The 24861-nt window shown below is 43.7% G+C and overlaps 2 protein-coding genes across 3 annotated transcripts; both read right to left on the reverse strand.

Annotated features, from left to right (window-relative positions):
* Positions 1-4181: 4181 nt before the first annotated feature.
* Positions 4182-13017, reverse strand: LOC133382213 (syncytin-2-like). 2 transcript variants are annotated; one of them, XM_061621892.1, is made up of 2 exons: positions 12148-13017; positions 4182-6732 (listed from the first exon to the last, which is right to left on the reverse strand). In XM_061621892.1, the coding sequence occupies exon 2, from the start codon at positions 6364-6366 to the stop codon at positions 4612-4614; it is 1755 nt and encodes a 584-aa protein (XP_061477876.1). In that variant the 5' UTR covers positions 6367-6732; positions 12148-13017; the 3' UTR covers positions 4182-4611. The 2 variants fall into 2 exon arrangements, with proteins under 2 accessions (XP_061477876.1, XP_061477875.1); XM_061621891.1 differs by having other exon boundaries at positions 4182-6755.
* A 7700-nt stretch (positions 13018-20717) lies between these two features.
* LOC133378768 (sulfate transporter-like) lies at positions 20718-24273 on the reverse strand. Its single transcript, XM_061613393.1, has 2 exons — positions 23668-24273; positions 20718-22337 (listed from the first exon to the last, which is right to left on the reverse strand). Exons 1-2 carry the CDS (start codon positions 24271-24273, stop codon positions 20718-20720), a joined length of 2226 nt encoding a protein of 741 aa, XP_061469377.1.
* Positions 24274-24861: the final 588 nt, after the last annotated feature.

Consider the following 24861-nt stretch of genomic DNA (forward strand, 5'->3'; position numbering starts at 1 on the left):
GCAGTTTTCTTCTTTACTTTTCAGCCAGGGGTGTTAGGAGGGCAGCATACCTTTCACCCTAAGCAGACCTTCAGTACTGCTGAAGCACAATGGTGCAACTGGGATGTGTCTGAGCAAGGTCTGGGGGCACCAAACTCAGGTCATCTTTGTTGCATGCGGAGGTTGGTGGGAGAGCATTTGTCAGTTTATTTATTTATTATACTTGTATACTGCCCCATAGCCGAAGCTCTCTGGGCGGTTTACAGTAACTAAAAACAAATACAATTTAATATTTGGTACAACATATATTGCTATTGGCTATTAAAAGGTGGGGGATGCTTAATCACCTGTTTGGATTCAGTGTCTCCAGACATTAGACCAAGTTTTATGTCATGTTATCATATGGGGAGGTTGCCACCATTTTTCCAAGCAGAGCTTCTATGTCTTTAACTGTAAATGCCAGAGATACAAAATTAGGTGCAACATGGTGGTGTAATAATAGGGAAAACATTATCTGCAGAATTTCCTTTGAACAAATAACTATTAGAAACATAGGAGCTCCACCAGAAGAAAAATGTGGCAATCCTAGATAGCAACTAGGGATGGGGGGAAATTCAATTCAGTTCACATTTAAAGCTGAATTTATCAAATTCTCACATTCTGAAACAATATGAGAACCGAAACACATACATCCTTTAAAATTTGCACTTATCTGAATTTTGCAATGAAGTTCAACAAGCAATATTTACAAAAATGCAAATATTAGGGGAAAGTGTGCACAAAATGAATACATTGGTGGAAATAACATACAAAAATGCATTATATTAGAGGAAATTGCTTGCAAAATGTGTACATTAGTCAAAACCGCAGGCAAAAAATGCGTTATTAGGAGAAATTCACACTAAAATGCTGAAGAATTTTTAATGACGATTTTTTAAAAATAGTAAATTGCTGCAGAGTGGAGAACTAAATTTAGGATTAGAAAAATAAGAAACTGAAAGAACTGACACTGACAGTTCATTCCATCCCTAGTAGCATCTGATTTCCCTCCTCATTTTAGTTCACAAAAGACTAGGAACACTCCTGGGATTCTTCTCAGGTATAAGGGAAAATACAGTAAAATATATAAGAAAGGAAATTAGTTAATGTAGGACATTTCCATACTGTACATTTAACACACTCTTTTGCCAATTTAATAGTCATGGCTTCCCCAGGAGAATCCTGGGAACCGTAGTTTGTTAAAGGTGCTGAGAGTTGTTAGGAGATCCCTCACAGAGCTATAATTCCCAGTAACCTTAATTATTATTTGAGGAAAGCCATGGCCATTAAAGTGGTATAAATGGAAATGGACTGCCTTCAAGTTGATCCTGACTTATGGTGACCCTATGAATAGGGTTTTCATGGTAAGCGGTATTCAGAGGGGGTTTACCATTGCCTTCCTGTGAGGCTGAGAGGCAGTGACTGGTCACCCAGTAAGCTTCATGGCTGTGTGGGGATTCAGACCCTGGTCTCCCAGGTCATAGTCCAGCACCTTAACCACTACACCACACTTTAAATGTATGGTGTGGATATGACTGTAGAGAGGTTTCATGGTTTTTGTAGCCTTCCCGTGAAAAAAGCAACAATACATATGATAGTCATCTTGATGAATGTACACTATTTACACAATATCACACTAAGCTTATGATGAAAACAATAAATTTAGGGAATTCTTAAATTTAGAGTTGTTATCATCCCAGTTCAAATTATGCAGATCCACCTGTAAATAAATAACCACTGAGATCAGATGCTGATACATCCTGTGAAGTTACTTTGAGACCTAGGCAGGCATTGCAGAACAATACGCTGCCAGCCATGAAGTAAAATGGATAAAAAAATTTCCTCCCATGATGAAAAAGCTTCATGGCTAAGTACACAGATCTATAGAAGTCTTGACTTCTCAGAAAACACTCTTTGGCTATGACAGCTGTGCTTTTCCGCTTATATCATTGTGATGTCACAATGCCATCTTGTGGATAATCTGCTCAAATAACAGGCAGCTCACACAATCGGCATTACTTCCACATGACGCACCTTGTCAATCTGCAGGGGGTATAATTCAGTTACATGCAGACTGTCGCCTGTGATCTGTCCCATCCACAGACAGAAGTCAAACAACATAGCAGTAATCCCCATGAGTGTGACAGCTAGAAAAGGTGCTGTTAGGAACACAGAGTAGCTGTACTGTGCAGACATGTACAGGGTTGTGCTATTAGCAGAAAAACTATCCTCAACAACTCCTGCCTTTACAAATAAAAAAAACTCTCATGCAGTGAAGAATCCAACAGTCCCTCTACATCCCCCTTCACTTACCTTGCCTGAATTTTCTATGTAGACTCTCCAGCTGCATCTACAGTAAATAATGTCTTTCCAGAACAGGAAGAGGAAACAAATCCTTCTGGTCCCACTTTGCCTTGAAAAATCTTTGCACTTCAGACATACAAAGAGCAGCATGGGGATTGCCTACACCAAAGCCTGGTGCATTAAGTGACTTATTGTTAGGCATTTCAGATAGGGATGGAACTTTCTGAAAATCTTAACGTTGCGCTTATGTGGCATGGAGTTTTACTTGATCTCAACAAGAAGTGAGTTATCCCACTCTGATTCCACTAAAAATACAATTCTCACATATATGTATGTATAAACTTATATGCATATTGTACACATATACATTCCAGGTTTCCTAGTAACCAGCACATTACCAGATACATGCAACACATGGAACAATGCTGAATAAAAATACCTGTATTAGTACTTATAAAATTCTTTTGCAGAACTATAGTGCTTGACTCTTTCATATGAATTATGTGTATAATATACTTTCCCTTTTTTGCATTTAATCTTGTGTTTAAAAATAATAATGCAGGAAACACATTTTACACGTGTTTAAGGTATTTTAATTGTATTTTATGTATTTTAATTTATTTTAATGTTTTGTGATTTTATTGTTTACAATTTTATTATGTACGTGTTTGATTTTATTTTTGTAAGCCGCCCTGAGTGCCCTATTACAGGGTAGAAAGGTGGGATAGAAATATTTTAAATAAATAAATACAGTGCAGCAGCAGCAACTCTCCCTTAATTTTGCATGTGAAAATGGAAATGAACTGCCTTCAAGTCAATCCCGACTTATGGCTACCCTATCAATAGGGTTTTCATGGGAAGCGGTATTCAGAGGGGGTTTACCATTGCCTCCCTCTGAGGCTAGTTCTCCCCAGCTGGCTAGGGCCTGCTCAGCTTGCCACAGCTGCACAAGCCAGCCCCTTCCTTGTCCACAACTGCCAGCTGGGGGGCAACTGGGCTTCTTGGGACTATGCAGCTTGCCCACAGCTGCACAGGTGGCAGGCCACGTAACCCCTGAGCCACTCCCTGTGGGGGTGATCTTTAGCTGGCCCTTTACACCCAGGAGACACAAGCAGGGATTTGAACTCGCAGACTCTGGACTCCCAGCCAGGCTCTCCTCCCCACTGTGTTATACCAGCTGTGTAATTTTGCATGTAGGTTTTTTAAAAAATACAATGCACAAGAACCTCAAACATAAGCAGATGCTTAATGCAAGAGATAGTCTGATGTGGGCAAAGCTTGATCAGATCAGAGCTGCTGGATTCTGTGTATAAATCCATTTAAAACGAATTCCTCCTCCATTCCTAATACCAGATTTGCTTCCAGCTAGTCGTACTCATTGCTCAAAGCGCAGGCTGGGAGGCCAACCCATGAGTGTGCCTACTCATTAGTAAGTGCCTTTATCTATTGTTTAAAGCATCGGGCTTGCAATAAAAATTGTAAAGGTATTAGAAGTTTGTTAATAAGACTTCCCCATAACAAAACTAAAAAAAGTGGAGCCCTGAATAGGCATGCCATCTGGCAGAAGCTGCAGGCTGCACCAGCTGTTCACACTTACCTCCTCATAGGAGTAAGCCTCGTTGAACATTGTGGGGCTTAACTTTGACTAAACATGTGCAGCACTGGGCTGAAAATGAATTACAATCTCTGGGAACTTTGGCTGTAAATCCCACTGGCAATCCTGCGACATCTTGTAACAAACGCCCACAATATTCGTTTTATTGTTAGGCGAGGATCCGCTCCCAAGTACAAAGTTTCAATATTACTCAAGGAACGACGAAACGGTCTTAAAAGTAAAGCCAGAGTTTCATTGAAGCACTTGCAAGTGGAGAAATGAACAAAGCCGAGTCTGCCCCTCCCTGGTCGCAGCCAGGTCTTATACCCTTGGCACCACATACATCATGCATACATTAACTGCCTGCTCAGCCTACTTCCTTATTCCCGATCTTTTCCATATAAGGTCTTTTTGGCTCTTGGCCACATTCCTGAGACAGGCGTTGTCTCTTCACTCGGTGCCATTTGAAGCACTTGCAAAACCGGTTTTGCAAGCCAAGGTAGTTTACACAAACAAAGAGATAGCCAGGCCAGCTTATGTAAACAGCAAAGTACGTGCCTATGGAATGTTCACTAAGTCACCGGTATTGTCTTTATTTTCCTTAAGCCAAGCAAATTCTACAAAAGCCAAATAAGCATTATTTCTTGTTTATTATTTTCTACAATTCCCCCCTCAAGAGCCCATTTTAAATTATACTAAATGGGCTCTTCCTTCTTCTCTCCTTTTGTCTCCCATGGATCTTCTTTATATACCCTTTGATACATTATTTTTCCATACAGTTGCATACTACTTCTTGTTGCTGCATTGTCCGCTATACTACGAATGCCATTCATGATTATTGGTAACAGACAGGGTAAAAGCATACATCCTACTAAAATTAGCATAACTAGTATAACCATAGTCTTCATTCCTCCGAACCAGTTGAAACATGAATTCCAGTCCCCAAGATCGAGCCCTTTCCAGGTTTGTACCGGTACGTGTGCAAGCTTCTTCATCCTATTTGCCACATCTTTTACAATCTCACCATTGTCATCTATTTTGAGACAACATTCCGTTAGGTTGAGGAGCCCACAGACTCCTCCCTCTTTTGCCAGTAAGTAGTCCAGAGCTAACCGGTTTTGGAGTATCCCCTCTCTCATTTGAGTTGATTGATCAGCAAGCAGAATTAAGGAATTTGCCGTCTGATTAGTGAGAATTTCTACCACAGCTTGTAACCGGATCAACCTATTCAATAAATAAATAGGAGTCCTGTATCCATACATACTATCCTGTGCCCAGGAGGCTGGATCATATGTGGCGATGATGCGTTCAGGTGGCCATTCATCCCTCCATCCATTGTCCTGTCCTCTTGCTAAGTTAACATTTATGGAGCATTTTCTCTTATCGTTTCGCTCCTCATCGAACACTGGAATTAAAGGATTAAAACTACCTCCTTTTATGGTATAGAGGGGTTGTATGACTCCAATATAACAGGTGCCAGTCCAATTTAAGGGGAGAATGGCATACGCCTTACTCCCGCAAATCCAATAATGTCCTTTTAACGCAGGCCTAGTGCTATTATGCAAGATCGGGGATTTCTCTTTGTAGGGGATATAATAACTGTCCTCTGCCCCAAGGGGTCCTGTAACTATCCGGTACCCTCGCTCTTCATAACTGCATCTCCATATGCGAGAGTCATTTTTATATTTACAGACAGCGTAATTATTAGTTTGGTTCCATGTAGTCCAATAGTTATGAAATCCCTTGACGACCGTTCCATTGAGGTGCGTCCATAACCAGCCTTGGTCCTTTAAGATCGTGGGAATCGTTAGATTCCTCTCCTGACATTCATTCACCTGGATGTCTACATTGGGAACATCACATTTGGATCTGCATGAACTTCGATTACGTGCATCAGGGATACATGAACACCATGTGCCACTGTTGAGTCGAATATGTGTGTCATTCCATTGAGAGGCCAACTGAGTACAGTTGGTGACCGGACAATCCCGTATGATGCAGTATGAGCGCCATTCCAATGTCCAATTACACCTGCTATTCCCAACTTGCACCCCTCCCGTAACATTTTGATAGATGCAGTATTTGCCTACCCCTGCCCCGTGTAATTTCCAGATATGGGGTTCTGTCCAGGTTCTTAAATTGACATGCACTTCACTTACATTACTTAAGAGCCACCGGGGTGCTACCGGGAATGCAATCCACGGCCACTCTGGAAAACCTTTTGGACTCCCACAAATCCAGCAGTTTTTGAGATAAAATACTTTGGACACCTGATGGGCAAGTTCAACAAATGTGTTTGTCCTGTCCATCTCGATGGATGCGGACCTGATATTTCTCAACTGCTCATTGTGAGATCGAGGTTGGTTAAAGAAATTTACACACAACAATACAATTAAAATTAGGGAACATGAGAAAACCGTCCCCAGTCGAAATTGTAATACTGGATTCATGATTATAAACTGTCCCTCCTCCTGGAGAACTTGAGCTTCAGGTCAGAGCCCGACACGACCCTCGAAGACCACTTAGCTTCAGGTTCTTGATTGTTCACCCCGCCAGTTGGAGGGTCCTTCGCTACCCTCTTCTCTGGTTCCTGAATGGTAAGTGGTTCAGATGCTCTCTTTATGCGGGAAACATGGATCCATTTGTCACTTCCAAATACTTTTACTGCTGCCTCCGTCACGAGGGCGACTTGCTTCTCCGGTCCCCAAGTTGGTAGGAGTGGCTCCCTTTTCCACTGTTTAATCCGGACCCAATCGCCTGGATGGTAGCTATGAATTGCCAGATCTAATGGAAGCCTCTGGAATTCTTGACTGTGCCTGTGGAGAGAGGAAAGAACATCCTGCAAGGCAATTACATACTCTTTTAACTGTTTTGCACCCACATCCCCTGTTATGGGAGCCCTTAATGTCTGGGGCCGTGACTCAAGGGGAGGTTGTCCAAAAAGGGACTCAAATGGTGTCAATTTAGTCTTTTCCCTGGGAGTGTTCCGCATAATGGTCAGAGTCAAAGGTAAAGCTTGGACCCATTTTAGTGATGTCTCTTGGCAAACCTTGGTCAGCAATGTCTTAATTGTCCGATTGGCGCGTTCCACCTGACCGGATGATTGGGGCCGCCAAGGGGTATGTAACTTCCAGTCAAACCCCAGAGCGGAACTTATGTTCTTCACAATTTGACTTATGAAATGAGGTCCTTGATCTGATTCAAAAGTCTCTGGTAGGGAATATCGTGGGATGATTTCCTTCAGTAGGATTTTAGCAACAGTAGTTGCAGTGGCATTACGAGTGGGAAACGCTTCTGGCCATCCCATTAGTTGGTCAACGATTACCAACAAATACTTATAGCCTTGGTTGCGAGGCAACTCCGCAAAATCGATTTGCAACCTTTGGAACGGATAATATGCCCATGGTCTTCCTCCCATTGGCGTAGGAGGCTTCGGTGCTGGGTTGACTGCTGCACAAATAGCACAGTTGAATACGGCTCTTTTTGTTTCTTCATACAGCCCTGGTGCAACGATCTGACGGATTAGGAGATCTCCCAACGCGTTTCCACCCAAATGCGTTTGCGCATGTAAGTCCTGTATAAGTTGACGAAGGATCTGCCGTGGGACGATGATTTGTCCAGTTGGTATCTGCCACCATCCGGATTCTAGTTTTATAGCCTTTTGACCTCGTGCTTTTTCCTCTTCTTTCTGGGAGTATTCTGGCGCCTTGGTGGGAAGAGGTATTTGGATTGCACATATTGCTGCCGGGTGACCATTGTTTTCAAGTGCTGCTTCCTTTGCCTTTTGGTCCGCGAATTGATTTCCCTGTCTCCATGTCGGATTTTTGTCCTTTCCGTGAGCTAACACATGCACTATGGACACTCTTTTTGGCTCCTGTATGGCATCCAAAAATTTGATAATCTGTTCTCGATGTTCCACCGGCTGTCCTCCACTCTTCATATATCCCCTTTCTTTCCATATCATTCCAAAGGCATGGGCTGTTTGGAAGACGTATTTTGAGTCTGTATAGATGGTCACACTTTGATCCTTCATCATCTTTAATGCTTCTATTGCTGCTGTTAACTCTGCTACTTGGGCGGAGTATGTCGAAGGTAGCTGGCCACTTTTAAGAACCTTCATGTCTTCACATATTGCGTATCCTGTTTTCCTCTTTCCGTTGATTACCCGGGAACTCCCATCAATGAACACGTGCCTTCCATCTATTGGTTGGTCTGTCAAGTCAATTCTTGGGCATAGGGTGGTGTCTAAGGTCTCAATGCAATCATGCTCGAGCTCTCCTGGCTCCGGTAAAAGTGTTGCTGGGTTCAGAGTGTTGCATGTTTTTAGTGCTAAGTCTGGTCGGCCCAGCAGTTGTTGTTCGTATTGAGTTTGGCGACTTGGACTTAAAACCTTTGATGCTGCTTCTCCTAGGATCCTACGGAGGTCATGAGGGCCAAGGACTGTTACTGGCGCGCCCATCATGATTTTCTCAGCTTTTGTTAGCACCACTGCTGTGGCTGCAACAATCCTCAGACAAGCAGGCCACCCTTGGGCTACTGGATCTAATTTTGATGAGTAATATCCCACTGGAAGGTGGTCAGGTCCCACTTTCTGTGTCAGCACTCCCATTGCCATGCCTTTTCGTTCTGCCACATACAGTCTGTAAGGTTTACTTCCATTGGGCAAGGCAAGAGCTGGAGCATGTTGCAACACACTTTTAATCTTCTGGAATGACTTTTCACATTCTTTTGTCCAGTGCCACTTGGAGTCCTTCTTGAGGAGTTCGTACAAAGGTCCGACGTATTCACTGTACCCTGGGATCCATTGTCGGCAAAACCCTGTCAGTCCCAGGAAGGATCTTAAAGTCTTAATGTCCCTTGGTGGTGGGACAGCACAAATAGCCCTCTTTCACTCATCAGATAGCCGGCGCCCTTGGGATGAGACCTGGTACCCTAGATAAGTCACCTCCTTCTGATTCCATTGGACCTTTTCTCTCGAAACTCGGTACCCGCAGTTATGCAAGTAGTTTAACAGGTGCTTTCCATCTTCAATGCAGGCTTCTTCTGTGGGGCTGCATATTAGCAAGTCATCCACATAAACCAGCAACGTTGATGGTCTCTTTTCTTGGTACCATCCAGACAGGTCCTTCTGTAGTGCCTTGGTAAATTCACTTGGTGAGCTGACAAATCCTTGTGGGAGCATGCCCCAAGTGAGCTGGCAGGCCCGTGGTTCCTCCGGGGTTTCCCATTGGAAGGCGAATAGATCTTCGCTATCCTCATGTAGTGGGATGGAGAAGAAGGCGTCTTTCAAATCGAGGACGGTGAATGTAGTAGATGTGAAGGGTACATATGACAACAGGGTGTGTGGATTTGGTACAACAGGCATATCTTCCAGGACTTTTTCATTGATTATTCTCAAGTCTTGGACTAGCCTATACTGGCCTGGCCGTCCTTCCTTGGGGACTCCGAATATCGGGGTGTTGTGTGGGCTAGTGGTCTGGTGTACCCATCCGTATTCCAAGAACAAAATGATCATTTTGTTTAAGCTCTGTCGGACCTCCGCCCTTAGGGGAAACTGCTTTACTGGTGTTGGGGCGGTCCCTGGTTTTAATCTTACTTGAACTGGAGTAGCATTCTTTGCCCTTGCCGGATTATCTTTTCTTGCCCATACGTCTGGGTGTACACTAGGAATCGTCAAAGGTTCTTGTTGTATATTCTTCTCTTTTATTCCTGCGAGTGCCATTTGGAAGGCACATTCATTCCGCTTGGGAACCTGTACATGTAATTCATTGTCCTGGAATGTGATGCGAACCTGCAGCTTACTTAGAATATCGCGGCCAAAAATGGGGAGTGGGCATTCTGATGATATCAGGAATTGATGACTGAACTCGGTCCCTTTATCGTGGAACCTGATGGCCAGGGGTTGTGAGACGGGTATCCTCTGCTTGTTGCCTTCTATTCCCATCACGGTAGCAACTTGAGACGTAAGGGGTATCTTTTGACGGGAACAGGTCCGGGGCATCATTGAAAAAGAGGCTCCTGTATCTATCAGTACTTGTAATGGATTTCCATTGACTGTTAGCTTTAGCATAGGTTCTGCCTGCGGACCCCCCTTATATCCCGTCCACCTTCATTCAGAGTCGTATTCCTCCGTAAATTGCGCCATCTCCTTGGGTGGACCCTTCCGACCTGATTGTTCTGTCCTTTTGTCCTCCTGCCATAACTGGTGGTCAGCTCCCCGTTCCCGGTTCTCAGTGATCCTCACACTACAATCCCGAGCCCAATGGCCCCTTCTTAGACATCGGGCGCACTGATCTTTATGTAGCGGGGGGCGGCTCCGGGTTTCCTGTTGGCTGGTGCGGGAGGGGGTGCGCCTCGGGGGTCCATACCCCCCTCTTGTACCTTGAGTGGCCTGGGTGACCCCTTCCACAATTGCGGCTGCCATCATACCATATTCCTTCTTCCTGACTTTCCCTTCTTCCTTCTTCACTTGCTCCTCCCTATTTACATACACCTTGTACGCAATCTCCACTATCTGTCCCATACGCATGCCCATCACTCCCTCTATCTTCTGTAACTTTTTTCTAATATCTGAGCAGCTCTGACCAATAAATAGGGTGATCAGCAGTCTCTGATTGTCCTCCGAATCCGGGTCTAAAGCCGTATATTTCCGCATTGTGGTGGTTAATCTTTCCAGAAACACAGAGGGTGATTCTTTTGGGTCCTGCTGTACCTGGTACAATTTAGACATATTCATTGGCTTTGGTATGGCATTCCTTACTCCATACAGAATGAGCCTTTTGTAATTTATTAACTGTGGGTGAGCCACGCCCGGGGTGGGTATCCACCCCGGGTCCACTATGGGGAGGACCACTTCAGGTGCCAGATCCGCGGCATTATTTCCTGTCCTTTGGTTTCGGGCTGCCTCTGTCCGCGCCTGGGAAAGGATGAGGCTCTTTTCTTCTTGGGTCAACAACATATTTAAAAGTGTCTGTATATCTACCCAAATGGGATTGTGGTTGGCAAAAATGGAGTCCCACATCTGGTAGTGTTTATCTGGATCCTCTCTTAGCCCTGGCATTTGGTTTTTCCAATTAAATAAATCTGAAGTGGAAAATGGGGCATGCACAAATGCGACCTGGGCATTTGCGTCCAACACCTCCCTCATTGGTGCCACAAAATTTATTTCCAAAACTGAGTTGGATCTATTCCTCCCGTATTGCTTTCCCCCTCTTAATGTCATGGGATCCTCCATTGTCTTTATAGCATTTATCAGCTCTTGTCTTTTCTTTGCAGTAGCCGCGGGTAACTCCTCCCGTTCCCTCTCTGCCAATTTCTCATAGAGTCTTAACATGTTCTCGTGTGCCGCATCATGTTCCCTTTGGGTCTGAGCCAACTCCTCCCATAACTGTCGGGACCGAGCCAACTCCTCCCGCACTCTTTCCGCTTGGTCGGGGTGCTCAGGCGGGGCAGTTGGTGGTGGAGCCCCTGCCTGGTCGGCATAGGGAGGCGGGTTCCCTGGTGGTGGCTGCGGAGGGGGCATTATTTGTTGTGGGGGGTGAGGCAGGGCTATAGCCGGGCCCTCACCTGCACCCTCTGGTGGTGCCGGTGATGCCACGACCTCCTAATGGCCAGATCATTAAAATCATCGCTGTCTGGCAGGACAGGTTTTTCCCCTTTGGACTGAGTCATGACCATTTCCAGCGCACATTCTGTTGGCGGATTACGGCTCACTGCCCTCCACCCCTCTGCATAATGCCAAGAGTCGGCCGTCTCTGGTAAAGCATCATACAGAGTGGATATTAGGCGGCTGATTTTCTTACTGTCCCAAGTCCCACCCGGTGGCCATGAAATTCCCAATCCCACCCAATCAATCAGGCAGAAGTGCTCTAATTTCTCCGGTGTTGGTACCGGACCCCCTGCTGAAATAACCCCTATTTTGAAACTCAAGAAATTATTCAAAACACATTCAAGCGGCGTTTTTCCCAGTTTGCCCATTCCCGGTTGTCCACCCCTCCATTTTGTCTTCTGGACTGTCCCTTTGCTTACAGCCTTCGATGCACCTTGTCCCATTCTTGGGGTCTTTTTGTGACTGAGACGAAACGATCGTCCGACAGGTGACAAAGCCCACCCTGTCTGCGTGTAACTTATGCCCAGGAAAACCCTTTTGGTCCCTGTAACCTATGCCCAGGAAAACCCTTTTGGTCCCTGTAAACTATGCCTTTTTGCCCACAAAACAGACAGGGACTTACCGACAAAAACGGAAAAGACAGACAACTTGCACTTCCCTGCTGTCGTGGCCCGGCCTCTCGCGAGGACGCGGAAAACGCACTACTGGCCAGTCCGCTCTCACTTCGGGATAACCGTTAGGATTCGTCCCGTCTCATGCACACCTCATACACACTCTTACATCCATAAATTCCTTCGGCCCTATACCGGGCGACTTACCCCTTCCGAAGTCTGGCTTTACTCGTTTCGGTTTCTATGGAGAGGCTTGGCGCTTACCCCGGCGCCCCGGCGCGTCCGTCAACCACGCGGAACAGGCCTCAACGGGGCCCGGAGCGCTCTTTCCGCTCGGCCACGTCGCCTCCGGAATGCCGTGGGGCGCTCAATTGCCTGTCCCTTCGTGGTCGCCACTTGTAACAAACGCCCACAATATTCGTTTTATTGTTAGGCGAGGATCCGCTCCCAAGTACAAGGTTTCAATATTACTCAAGGAACGACGAAACGGTCTTAAAAGTAAAGCCAGAGTTTTATTGAAGCACTTGCAAGTGGAGAAATGAACAAAGCCGAGTCTGCCCCTCCCTGGTCGCAGCCAGGTCTTATACCCTTGGCACCACATACATCATGCATACATTAACTGCCTGCTCAGCCTACTTCCTTATTCCCGATCTTTTCCATATAAGGTCTTTTTGGCTCTTGGCCACATTCCTGAGACAGGCGTTGTCTCTTCACTCGGTGCCATTTGAAGCACTTGCAAAACCGGTTTTGCAAGCCAAGGTAGTTTACACAAACAAAGAGATAGCCAGGCCAGCTTATGTAAACAGCAAAGTACGTGCCTATGGAATGTTCACTAAGTCACCGGTATTGTCTTTATTTTCCTTAAGCCAAGCAAATTCTACAAAAGCCAAATAAGCATTATTTCTTGTTTATTATTTTCTACAATCTTACATGCTTGCAAAGGGATTTTATGACAAGCTTGTGAGAAGATCCTTGCCTTCCTTCTTCTGTGCTGAAAGCTGTGCCTTGTGTATGCTTTCAGCAAAACAATGTTTGCAGCATGAGGCTTTAAAAAAAAATCCTGACTTTTTTCCCACTGTCCAGAGCAGGACATTTATTGTTTTCCAGTTCCCACTAATTGGCTTGCTGCTGATACCAACAAACTAAGGCTAAACAGATGCCTGTTGTTTGGGGAGCAGTGATGGTAGGAGAGGGGCATTTTAATCCTCCCCGTGCCATTTTCCCAGTTGAAATAGCCCCTCAAAAGCTGCAAATGGTCTCCCTGTATGCCCATCTAGCCTTCTCATGTTTGCTTTAAAGCTTTGAAAAGCAACCACTCACAGATCTCCAAAATCACATGTAATTTGGCCCTCAACATGCAAAAAAAAGGGGTTGTTCTAACGTGCATTTAGACACATTTTGTGCAGTATCAAAAAAAACCCTGTGCAGTGGGAAATACGTTTTTGTGCAGATGAATACATGGGATTTAACAGGTAGTTTCTTATATATATATTCGTATTTTGATAAAATAAAGAGGTGCTGGTACTCCATTCTGGTGAGTACTGCCACAAAAAGGCCCTGCTAACAGTATATTTTGGGACAAATTATTTGACAAGTTTGGGGTTGGGCAGTGTGCTGGCAGCTTGTGCAGCAGGAAAAAAAGCTTAGAATAAACTCTGCGAAAAACTGCTCCTGCAACAGCAACCCACCTTTTGCCAAAAGTTGAGTGAGGCTGCAATCTAGCCAACACTATCTTTGAATAAACAGCCAACTCCCACCCACGCACCCCATCATGACACATGCAGTTGTTTGACTGTGTGGTGGTTGCCTAACCCCCCCCCACTAGTAACTTAATAAGGAACATCAATTTATACTCAATAAATATGGTCAAGTTTTTTTTTAAAAAAATGCACTGCTACTTTAATGCAACTTAACCCATACTAAGAATGTATTAATTTGTGCAATTGCTTTACCTCCACCAAGGTATACATATGTTCCCTTTCTATCATATTGCTACAACAACCCTTGTGGCTGCATTCTGGATCAAATTATATTTCCACAGACATTTCAATGGCAGCCCCACATAGACTGCATTACAGATAACATTTAATTATCATATCTCAACACAAGCTGGATTTACAGACACTCTTTCCAGGAGCGTAGAGCTCATGTATCCACACAAATTGATATAGCTAACATTGACGCAGGAAGCAACTTTTGATGCTGTCAGTTGAAAATGAAGATCAAATGTTGTGTGAGGCTCCTTTGTGAAGCAGTTTGTTTTGTGTTTAAGGTTAATCACTGACACTAGCATGACCAGCACTATCATGGCTCCGCAATCATTGCCTGGGTGATACAATGCAGCAGCTGTAAATCTCCCTGTTGAGGTACAGAAATGCTTCCTGAGGAAGGAAATGAAGATTGCGTGGATTAAAAATCAGGTTGGACACTCTAACAGTTTACTAAGACAGGAAAGAAAAACCAAGAGCTTCATCTTTTTCAGGGTACGTGTCACTCGGAAGGGATGGATGAATCTGTAATTTTTGCTTTCTCTCCGTTTCTCATTTTTCCAGTCTGCAGCTCAATTCCCCACATTTTTGCATCAGTTTGTGATGAAAAAAAGTGATTGTAAAAATTCACCAGCATTCAGTGCACGTTTCTCCTAATATACACATTTCTGTGTGCAATGTTGCCTAACACACATTTCTGCAAGCGATTTTCTATAATATATGACTTTTTTTGCAAATAAATACATTGTTATGCATACATTTGCCTAATATATGCATTTTTGTACACCTTTTTTGGTTGAGAACTGCATCACAAAATTTGGAGGAGTGTGCATTTCAAAGAATAGCTGTGTTCTGAAATTCAGGTGCTGTTTCTCAAAGAAGGACTTGGCATGTTTACATTAAAATGTAAATTGAGCTTAATTTCTCCCCCATCCTTAACTGTCACAATGTAAAGTGGTGGTCAGGAAATATATGTTGAAAAGAACATATTTACACCTTGGTGGATATAATGAAATAAAAGAAATGACACAACCTTAAAATTTATTCTTATAGGCAATAGTACAGTAAGATGGGGGGGATGCATTTTTTAAAAAGCATATTTATTTAAAATGTTGATATTCCTGATCAGCATACTGGTATTACATTGTTCTACTGAAACCACCACAGTCAAAACAACCACACAGGAAAACCCAACAAATTTCCATCTTTTACTCATCTGTTATAGGAGCCTCAGGTTACCCTGCATGGTTAGGGTTGATGCCTTATTACCTGAGCCTGCTTTATGCATTTAATAGTTGCCCAATAAACACAAATTAAGCAGACAAAGCTTTTCCTAGGATGGAGATAAAGTTATAAAAGAAATATCACCTGCTTAATTAAAAGGTCTGGCTGCTGTTAAAATCATAGAAGCAGAGCCAATACAAAACAGAGGTAAAAAGCATCTACCTATTTATTTGTTTGTTTATTTCTTTGGTTTATATCCCACCCTTCCTCCCAGTAGGAGCTCAAGGCGGCAAACAAAAGCACTAATAACACTCTTAAACATTATAAGAACTGACTTTAAAACATATTACAACAAAACATCTTTAAAAACATTTTAAAAACAACCTTTACAAACATATTTTTAAAAAAAGCTTTCAAAACATCTTAAAAACAATTCCAACACAGATGCGGATTGCAATAAGGTCTTTACTTAAAGGGCTTGCTGAAAGAGGAAGGTCTTCAGCAGGCACCAGAATGATAACAGAGATTAAGTTGAGAAATTCAAGAGGTGCAGCTTTTTTCAGCCATGCGTCTCCATGCTGAAGAAACCTGCTCACATGCTGAATTTCTGCCCACCATGGAACCATTTAAGGAAGGCTTTCAAGAAAAAGAAAAAGGCATCCCTTTTAAAAAAGATTGTTTGTTAATATTGGAAGGAGTTGGTGGTAACCCTCCCAAATTTGCTTGTGAAAACATGCATGTTTGAAGAAAATGGGTTTGTTTCAATAGAGTGGTGGTTTGCACATCACTTTAAAGTAAATCATATGGTTTAAAGGTGAATGAGCAGCGTGCTAATGCACACTGCTAAAATTATGGACACTTTGCTCCTTCCCCACTCCTCCTGCGCTGTCAGTAACTGAGCCATTGTTTGTGTTAGTATTGTATCTGAGCCTGGCCTCATGGTTTGTTTTTCCCCAAACAAACCATTAGCTGTAACCAAGGTTTGTTCTTGGCTTACCTTTAATGGTTTGGGGAAAGTAAACCCCCACAAGTTCATGCATAATGCTAAGCCAGACCATGGCTAAGCTCCTGGCTCTCCTGCATGCAAGGGAGTGTGTACAGGACTGCAGTCTAAGGCAGGTTTCTCAAACTGTGGTCCACCACCAGTGGTCTGCAAGCTTCAGTCAGGTAAGACCTGTACACAAGGCAAGTTGAGCCCAGTGGGCTGGATCCATCAGTGGGACTGAAGTTAATCGTTCATGAATAACGATTTCAATAGGTTTACTCTCAGCATGACTATAGGTAATGGTGATGTTCCTTGTGTGCAACAAATCACCTGTGCAATGGAACTTTCTCCCGCTGTGTGTTTGGAACCATCCTGACTGGATCTGAGCCAGTGGAATGCTCTTTTGAGTAAACTTGTATAGGATTGCAATGTTTGCCTCTTTTCCATCACCAGGTGAAGACTTTGATTTCAAATGGTACTCTCATCAGTTGAATTTATCAGTAGCTGTGCTTTAATTTCATGGATGGTGAGTTTTACTTCGTTTTGTACATGGTTTTTACTGGTACTTTTATCTGTTGTTTTCCTGTAATTTTAGTTGTTGTTTTTAACATTTGTTGAATGATTTGATATGTTTTAACTGTTGAGTGCTGGTTTTTACCTTAAGTCACTTTGGATAATATATTTTAGAAGGGTGCTTCATACATTCATTTAAAAATGTATTCCACTAAGGCAGGCCTATACAACTTGTGGTGACCTACCGGGCCAAAACAAAAAATGCATCCCTCAAGCCACCTATTGCATTCTGCCTAACAGCTGAAAATTTCCTCCCCTCCCCCCCCTCTTTCTGCAGTCCCACAAACAAAGCTCAAACAAAGCATTTATCCCTTCCACTAGTGCAGTGGTTCCCAACCTGGGGGCTGGGACCCCCAAGGGGCTGTGAACAGTAAAGAAATGAATTATTTATTAATTTTTTTAAAAAGTCTTCACTCCCTCTACACTGTCTGCTTTCTGCTGCCGCTGCAGATGACACCTCCCCCTTGCTCCAAACGAGAGGGGAGGCCTTTTGCTGAAGCTCCAGAGCATCTTTCAGGCGCACTAAGGCCAGGCATCTGCCTATAAAATACATGGCAGATGCCAAAGGAGGCTGAGGGTGGAGCTACCAGGAAGAAGAGGGGATTACTATCACTGATTCCCGTCTCCTTGCACTGCCGCTACTGGCAACACCCTTGCTTAGAATAAGAGGAGAGGGCTTTTTGTGAAGCAAAAAGAAGCAAGCCTGTAAAGAAAGGCTGCTTCCCCCCCCCCCGTCCTTCCTCGCAGCCAGCCTGCCTCCCTGGGGGGAGGGGGTCACAATTTTTTTTCAGCTTATAAAGGGGGTCCCGTGCTCATAAAGGTTGAGAACCACTGCACTAGTGGATCTGCATATTCACAAAATGCGGAGGCTTACACTGAGAGCCAAACTAATGTTAACTGCATGAATGCAATTGACATGCACTGTTTTTGTTATGTAAACATAAACAGTAAGAGTGGGGCAAGAAAGGGGAATTTAGCTCTTTTTTTCTTTCCTGCCACAGACCCAAGAAAAAAAGGCCTCTCCAAAATTGTCTGTATTGCAAGGGAAGGGCCCATTGGTGACAATGGAGGCTTTCCTTGAATTACAAATAGTACCTTCAGAGAGATGGGGTTTTGTGCCTTTGATATGGAGAGAAAGAGCCGAATTCCCTCTGCATGGTCCTGAGGTTACAGTTTCTAATTATGGCTTAAGATCAGCGTGATATTATGCCTTTCCGTGCTCCCATACTAGAAAATAGTAACTCTTTTGTACTTGTAAGAAGTACACCACTCATTCTCACAGCCTTTACCTTCCTCTAATGCAATTACACATTGCTGGAGGTTCTGGTCTCCCTACTCACAGTATGGTATGTTTATTCTTTTTTATTATTTGTTACAAATATTTATATTCTATCTTTCTAATAAAACGCTCAAGGCGGCACTTGCTGAGGGATAATGGAGCCTGTCCTCCACTGGCTTTTGAAGCAGTAGGGAAGTCTGCCCGGTGTGCACTTCCCAAGCAGGAGTCATCTCTCTCCACTCCCAGCAGCTTCCAAAATTTGGCTAAAATGACATACATTTGTCTAGCAAATAAGTCAGCGTGTAACCCTCCCTGCTTGATATTCACATGCAGCTTTAAAAAGTCATGCCTGAGGAATGCTGAAAATAATTCTAGGGAGCATAGATCAGGCTTGTTAACCTCACATCCCTCCAGTTTATGGTCCCAGGTTCAAATTCACAAAGCTCCCTGGCTATCAACACCGGGCCAGCTACTAGTATCTTTCAGCCTAACCTACTTCACAAGGTTGTTGTGAGGATAAGCGAGGAGAGGGAGAACCAGGCCTTTTTTGCTCCTTGGAGAGAAAGCTGGAGATAAATGTCATACGTAAAGAAAAGAATAAACAAATGCACAGCATGCCAACCATTTGTATTATGTCCATTCAGGATCCTGACAACAGCAGCAGCTGCTTTTCATAGCCTGCTCAGGATTTTTATCAAGACCCTCGCATGGCTTTAAAAGAGGATTAGACAATTTCATGGAGATTAAGGCTATCAATGGCAAACAGCCGCAATGGCTATATTCTACTTCCACTATTGGAGGCAGTATGCCTCAGAATACCAGTGGCTAGGGATCATAATGGGGAGAGTGCTCTCGCACTCAGGTCCTGCTTGAGCGTTTTCCACAGGCACCTGGTTGGCCACTGTGAGAACAGGACGCTGGTCAAGATGGGCCATTGGCCTGATCCAGCTGGCTCTTCTTATGGCTGGCCATATATTTGATAGGCTTGACAAAGATGCCACTGTGAAGATGCCACTGAGTAGACATGCTCTGGGGGAATCAAAAGTAACATTGCGCAGCTTATGATCACATTCCTTCTGTGATAATGCTAAGGTGTTTTCTATTTAATATTCATATATTCAGTCTGAGCATAATTCCTTTTTCTATGGATGTAAATTAGTCCCTTGGAGTGAATAGTATTTTATCACTTGTGCTATTCTATCATTGGAAATAAATCACGGAGGTACTTCTTCAGATCGCATTGTGACAGAAATATACAGCATGATCCTTATCTATGTGTGTTTGTTTATGCAAACATAAATCCCACTGAAGGTTAAACAATAACCATTTTTATGAAGTTTAATATGCTCAAAGATTGCTGCTGCTTACAACAAAGTCCTTGTCACTTGGTCTTGACTTTCTTCCCAAATGACTTACTTGAACTTAGGTTTTTGTGTCATACTCTCGCCCTCTGGTGGTCAGTAAAAGGTAATATTATTGAGGTATCGGGTTTTGTTGTTATTTTGATTGATTCCACTCATATTCTGCCCTTCCTCCAAGGAATTTGGATGGCATATATAACTCCCCTCTCCCCTTCACACACACAGTCTTCCACCAAAAAATCAACTCCTCAGTCAGCAATGAAGTGCTCTAGGTGAGTGCCAGTCACTCTCAACCAACCTACCTCACAAGTTTGTTGTGAAGATGAAACAGGGAACCATGTGCGCTGCCTTGAGCTCCTTGGAGGAAAGGTAAGATATAAATTTAATAAATAAAATGAGATACACAGAGACAAGTTTAATTCTTTTCATTATTATTGATTTTATTAGGACATGAGAAAATAAATTAAGTATTTCCAGGGAAACAGTTAAAAAAAATTAGAATGTTTTTATAGAAAGCAAAGGAATCCCTGCTCACAGCAATAAGGTAAGCTCAAAAACCCACACTCACTGTAATTCCAAAGGGTCCGACTGAGATCACACAGCCTCCCGCCCCCGCCCCCCGTTAAACCTCCAAAGCTTGGTGAAGTCCTTTTTATTTCAGTAGGCATTTTCAGTAGTTTTTTCTAATCTTGTGGTTAATTTAACTGATTTTAATCTATATTGTATTGTGTTGTCAGCATAATGTACACCATTTAGAGATTACACTGTTAAGCAAAACCAAAATTGTTGAAAGAAATAATAAAGAAGCAGAAAAATGGAAGCCTCTTCCTCAGGGAAAGCCTTTAAGAAACTGGAGGGCAGAGTCTGGCTCACCACTAACTGTCACCTTTCTTTCTTGGCCCTGATCCTATACCTTTCATGGCCGCCTGAGTTGAAGAAATAAAACAAGAAAAGCTTTCCCCATCACCACTCCTGGGAAACTAGAACATCACAAAGTTGTCGCCAACCTGAGTGTAACAATCCTCTTGAATGCAAAGGCCTCCATCGGCTTGGTGCAAGAATGGGAATTTTGATGTCATAGCTTAGATCATTCATAGCCATGGCTCATATGCTTCACTTAACACAAGTGTGAAGCAAGTTCCCAGTATTACTCATCCTGCTCTATCTAGGCCTACAGTTGTCCCTCCAGAGCAGAGGCTACTGAGATATCATTGTCTTCCGGGCTAAGAAAGACATCCCTGGCCACTTCGCTCTCCTTCTGTTGAGCTTGGTACTGTTTCTCTGCAAACTGCACAGCAGCATGTATACTGTGGAAGGACAGCAGCTCTGAATCTTCCATCCCAGTGAGCCAACCACCTGCCTGGAGTAGGTGCCGGATGGATGGGTTACAATTGGCTAAAATGACCTGGATGCCAATCTCCTTGTAGTCGTGGCGAGTCTCCTTCAGCACACTAAGGCCCACGCTGTCTACAAACTGCATGGCACCGCAGTCAATGATTAAAGTATGCATGTCTATGGATGGACCAGGAGCATCCGCTGCTGAAACTTTTGCGGCTCCTCTCTTGGTGCCCTTCAGGCAGTTAAACTTAGGAAAAAAACAGTTTTCATTCTTGCTCAGGATTGCCTTTGCTTTCTCATCAGCTTTTTTCCACCTGGCAGCAATCAGAGAAGGATTCACTCCTGTTTTCTGGATAAGTGAACTTTTGAAGTAGTCCTTGTTTGCATAGTAAAGGGAAGTATCAAAACGGAAGATCTTGATGTTCGCAATACTGCTGATCTTCTTGTAAGTAAACTGGTCCTCATAGATTTCAGAGTTGTTCACCTTGCCAAGAAGGGTGGCTCGGGGCCTCTGGGTGCGGAAGATGATGCAGAGGAGAGCAAAGCAGACCCCTACTAGGAGGCCCAACTCTGTAGTGATGAGTGACGAGGACAGCATGGTGACCCACCAGACCATGGTGTCTATCTTGCTGATCCGCCACATCTTGGGAGTGTCGGCAAATTTCCGCAAGCCTCCTCTGAGGTTAACAATGGTAACCACCCCCAGGATACAGGTTTGCAATGAATAGAAGAGAGGGGCAATCCACAACAACACCAGGAGCAGCACAACTGCAGATACCATGCTTGAGATCTGGGTCTGGCATCCCGTGGATTCCTTCAGCAAGGTCTTTGACAAGGCTGCACAGGAGGCAAAGCAGTAGAAGAAAGATGGAATAAGGTTCCCCATGCCAATGGCAATCATCTCTTGGTTGGCCCAGACAGGATAGCCATGCTTCTTGCCAAATATTTCTGCGAGGGAGACAGTCATTGCAAAGCCAATGATGGCAATGGGTAGAGCGTCAAGTGCCAGATTTGACAAAAGGCTCAGATCTGGCACAGCAGGTTTCTTGAAACCAGTGGGAATGGTGCCACAGATTTTAGATTTGTATCTCTCATTAAAGTTAAAGAAATATGAAAACAGAGTAGCTGCAATGACAACCAGGAGTTCCATGGGAAATGGAACCTTCATTTTGTCTTTAAAGAAGTTGTTGATCTCCTTTACTGGCACGATGAGAGCCAAAGAAATTAGGCTGGTGACTAGGTCACAGATGTTGGTCTTGCTAATGTATCTGAATATGTCAACCCAAGTTAAGATAAGGGAACCTACTCCATCATGGCGGGGGATTTTCAGTCCCAGCAGGAGATTCATTTGGGAAGTAAGGATGGTAAGAGAGGATCCAGTCACAAAGCCACTCAGGAGAGGTTCCGAAAGATACACGGATAGGAAGCCCAACTGGAAGACCCCCAGAAGTATCTGAAATGAAAAGCAAGTTCCATTCATTCATCTGACTAGGTCAGAACTTGAATTTGTTCTCTGCTATCTTTCTGCAGTTGTGAGACAAGCCTCTATTCCTGCATTCTCAAATTTTCTCTGTGAATGGGTATGTGCACCAACCCGCTCCCTCCATACCCAGCCATCCTGCATTGAGCAGAAAGGTGTGAAGGGGGGTCATAGGTGCATTCAGCTACACACCCTTACATTCCTCCTCGCAGCTGGGACCCCTGGATGATCAGGATTCCTGAGTGTGGGGAGCACTGTGACCATGTTGAGCTGGATGCACTTATAACCTAGACCTTCCAGCTCACTATGGGGGTGGGGGTGGTGCACACACCCCTCTACAGAAAGAATTTAAGAATGCAGGAACAGGGCTAAAAACAATTTGTAGTAGTTATATGGGCAGTCATAGTCAGAACTAGGTCAAATACATAGCATGAATATAGGCTAGCGTTTTGAAAAATTGCCATCCAAAGGTGCCTCCAAACAGGACTTTATTGTGGGACTGATGCTCCTCATACATGCAAGCTTTTAGCAGGGTCCATAGGAAATAGTTAACATCAAAATGACAGCCCATATCTCTCCCTCCCAATTTAATATAGATTTACTATTTCCAAATAAAATCCAGTAAGTAAATCAAGCTTGATGTCAGTAACCTGTTTCTGACATCTCGGTGGCCCATCAGTAAATTGATTAGCCCCCATCTAGAAGTACCCCAAGTTAGAAAGAATGGCCTAGAGCTGTGCTACTCCATATACTACAAGGCTAGTTCCCACACATGCATGTAAATCACTTCATTGCTTAACACTTGACCCAGCTTTATGTGTGAACTGGCCCCACTGGAAAGCATTGGGCTTCAGGTAATGTGAGCTGATACAATAGGTCTGCCTCTGGTATTTGATCTTTCTCACAGGCAAATTATCACTTGATGAACCTACTGTCATCAAGTGATGAGCATGCATGCGTGAACTGGATCCACAGCTAGGATAACCCAGGAACTGTGATATAGAAAGCCATTCCTGTTGTGTGCAACCTGCCTCTCGAAATTCCCTCCATATTTATAGGCAAAGAAATGGGGTGGGGCACCATTTACCAAATATCTCTGGTAGATGGAGAAATTCCCCAGTGGTTCCTCTCAGGGGTGGGGCTCACCATTAACAGTGGCGGTAGCACAGCTTCTCCCCCTCCCAAAGCTTTTTTGCTTGTTTTGCAGCTGGCAACAACTGGCTTGGCAGGTTTGAATCAAGAGAGTTTAGGTGCCCTAAATGTTAAGAGGGCATTTCTGTTCAGGAGAATGAAGTTATCTTACCTGGTAAATCCCAACCAAAAAAGTTAAAGCAGTTCCCACAGTGATAGCGTAACAACCTTTGTCACAGGCAACTGTCCCATTCATTGTGGCATTCACGAGTGAGCCGGTATCTGCATCTAAATCATATCCTGCTAACCTCAGTTGCCGGTTTACTGATTCCCCAATCATCAGGCAAAGGACCCCGAAAGACCCAACGCAATTGTGGCGTGAGGTTGCCATGGCAAAGTAGATAATGACACAGAAGAAGTTTGTGTATAGTCCGTAGATAGGATCCTGGCTTGCTAAGAGAGAGTAGGAGATCGACTGAGGGATGGCAACTATTCCAACCAGTATGCCAGAGATGATGTCCCCAAGCAGTTGTTCCTTGATATTGTAACGGGGAAGCCACTCTACTACAGGGAACAGTTTAAGGAAGAAGCTGATGATACTTTGTCGGTCGCATTTGCAATTCTCTCTGGTTTTCTTGAGGAGCTTCTTGACACTGAGGCCTGGAGGTTCATACTCTTCTAGCTTGAGAGGGAAGTAATGAGATGATGGTTCTGGTGGTGGTGAGCTTTGCATATCATTGCTCTGCTCAGGCTTCTGGATGGTGATGCCATTCTCCATGGCTCCAAGGTAGCTGAAAGAGGGCAGCACATGCTTTATTAACTGGAAGTATTGTGCTCATGCATGATTACAGAGGAATTCTTATCCAACTAATGATGCATTGTTCCATACTGAGTGAGAATACAATTGCAACGTAGGTACAACCATTAAAAAATTCAGCACTGATACATTTTGATGCATATTATAATAAAAGCTCCTTCTGTACAATTGTTTGAGCCATTCATTATGAATAAAAGTCTTTGGTAACTGTAAACCTTATGTCTTTTTTCCAACACAAGCCAGAAATACTCAGAATCAGTATGTACTACCCCAGTTCAGCTTCTATCATATGAGTGGCTGCAGGATGGTATGAATCAGCCTTTTTTTTTTTAACAATCTAAAACTGTCCTTTTGCTATATCAATGAGAAACACTATTTTGGTAGCTTAGCACTATTTTGCCTACTTATGATCAGACTACATCTTCTTTCTCAAAGAATTTTTTTAATATGTTATCAATATCACCTTGGATGATTATTTAATCGAGTCACCTAATATGACTCATCTCTGATCTTAAGGCCTTTATAAGAAAAAATAATCGGATAATTTTT

This window comes from Rhineura floridana, chromosome 3 (genome assembly GCF_030035675.1).
Source record: "Rhineura floridana isolate rRhiFlo1 chromosome 3, rRhiFlo1.hap2, whole genome shotgun sequence".
Classification (NCBI taxonomy): Eukaryota; Metazoa; Chordata; class Lepidosauria; order Squamata; family Rhineuridae; genus Rhineura; species Rhineura floridana.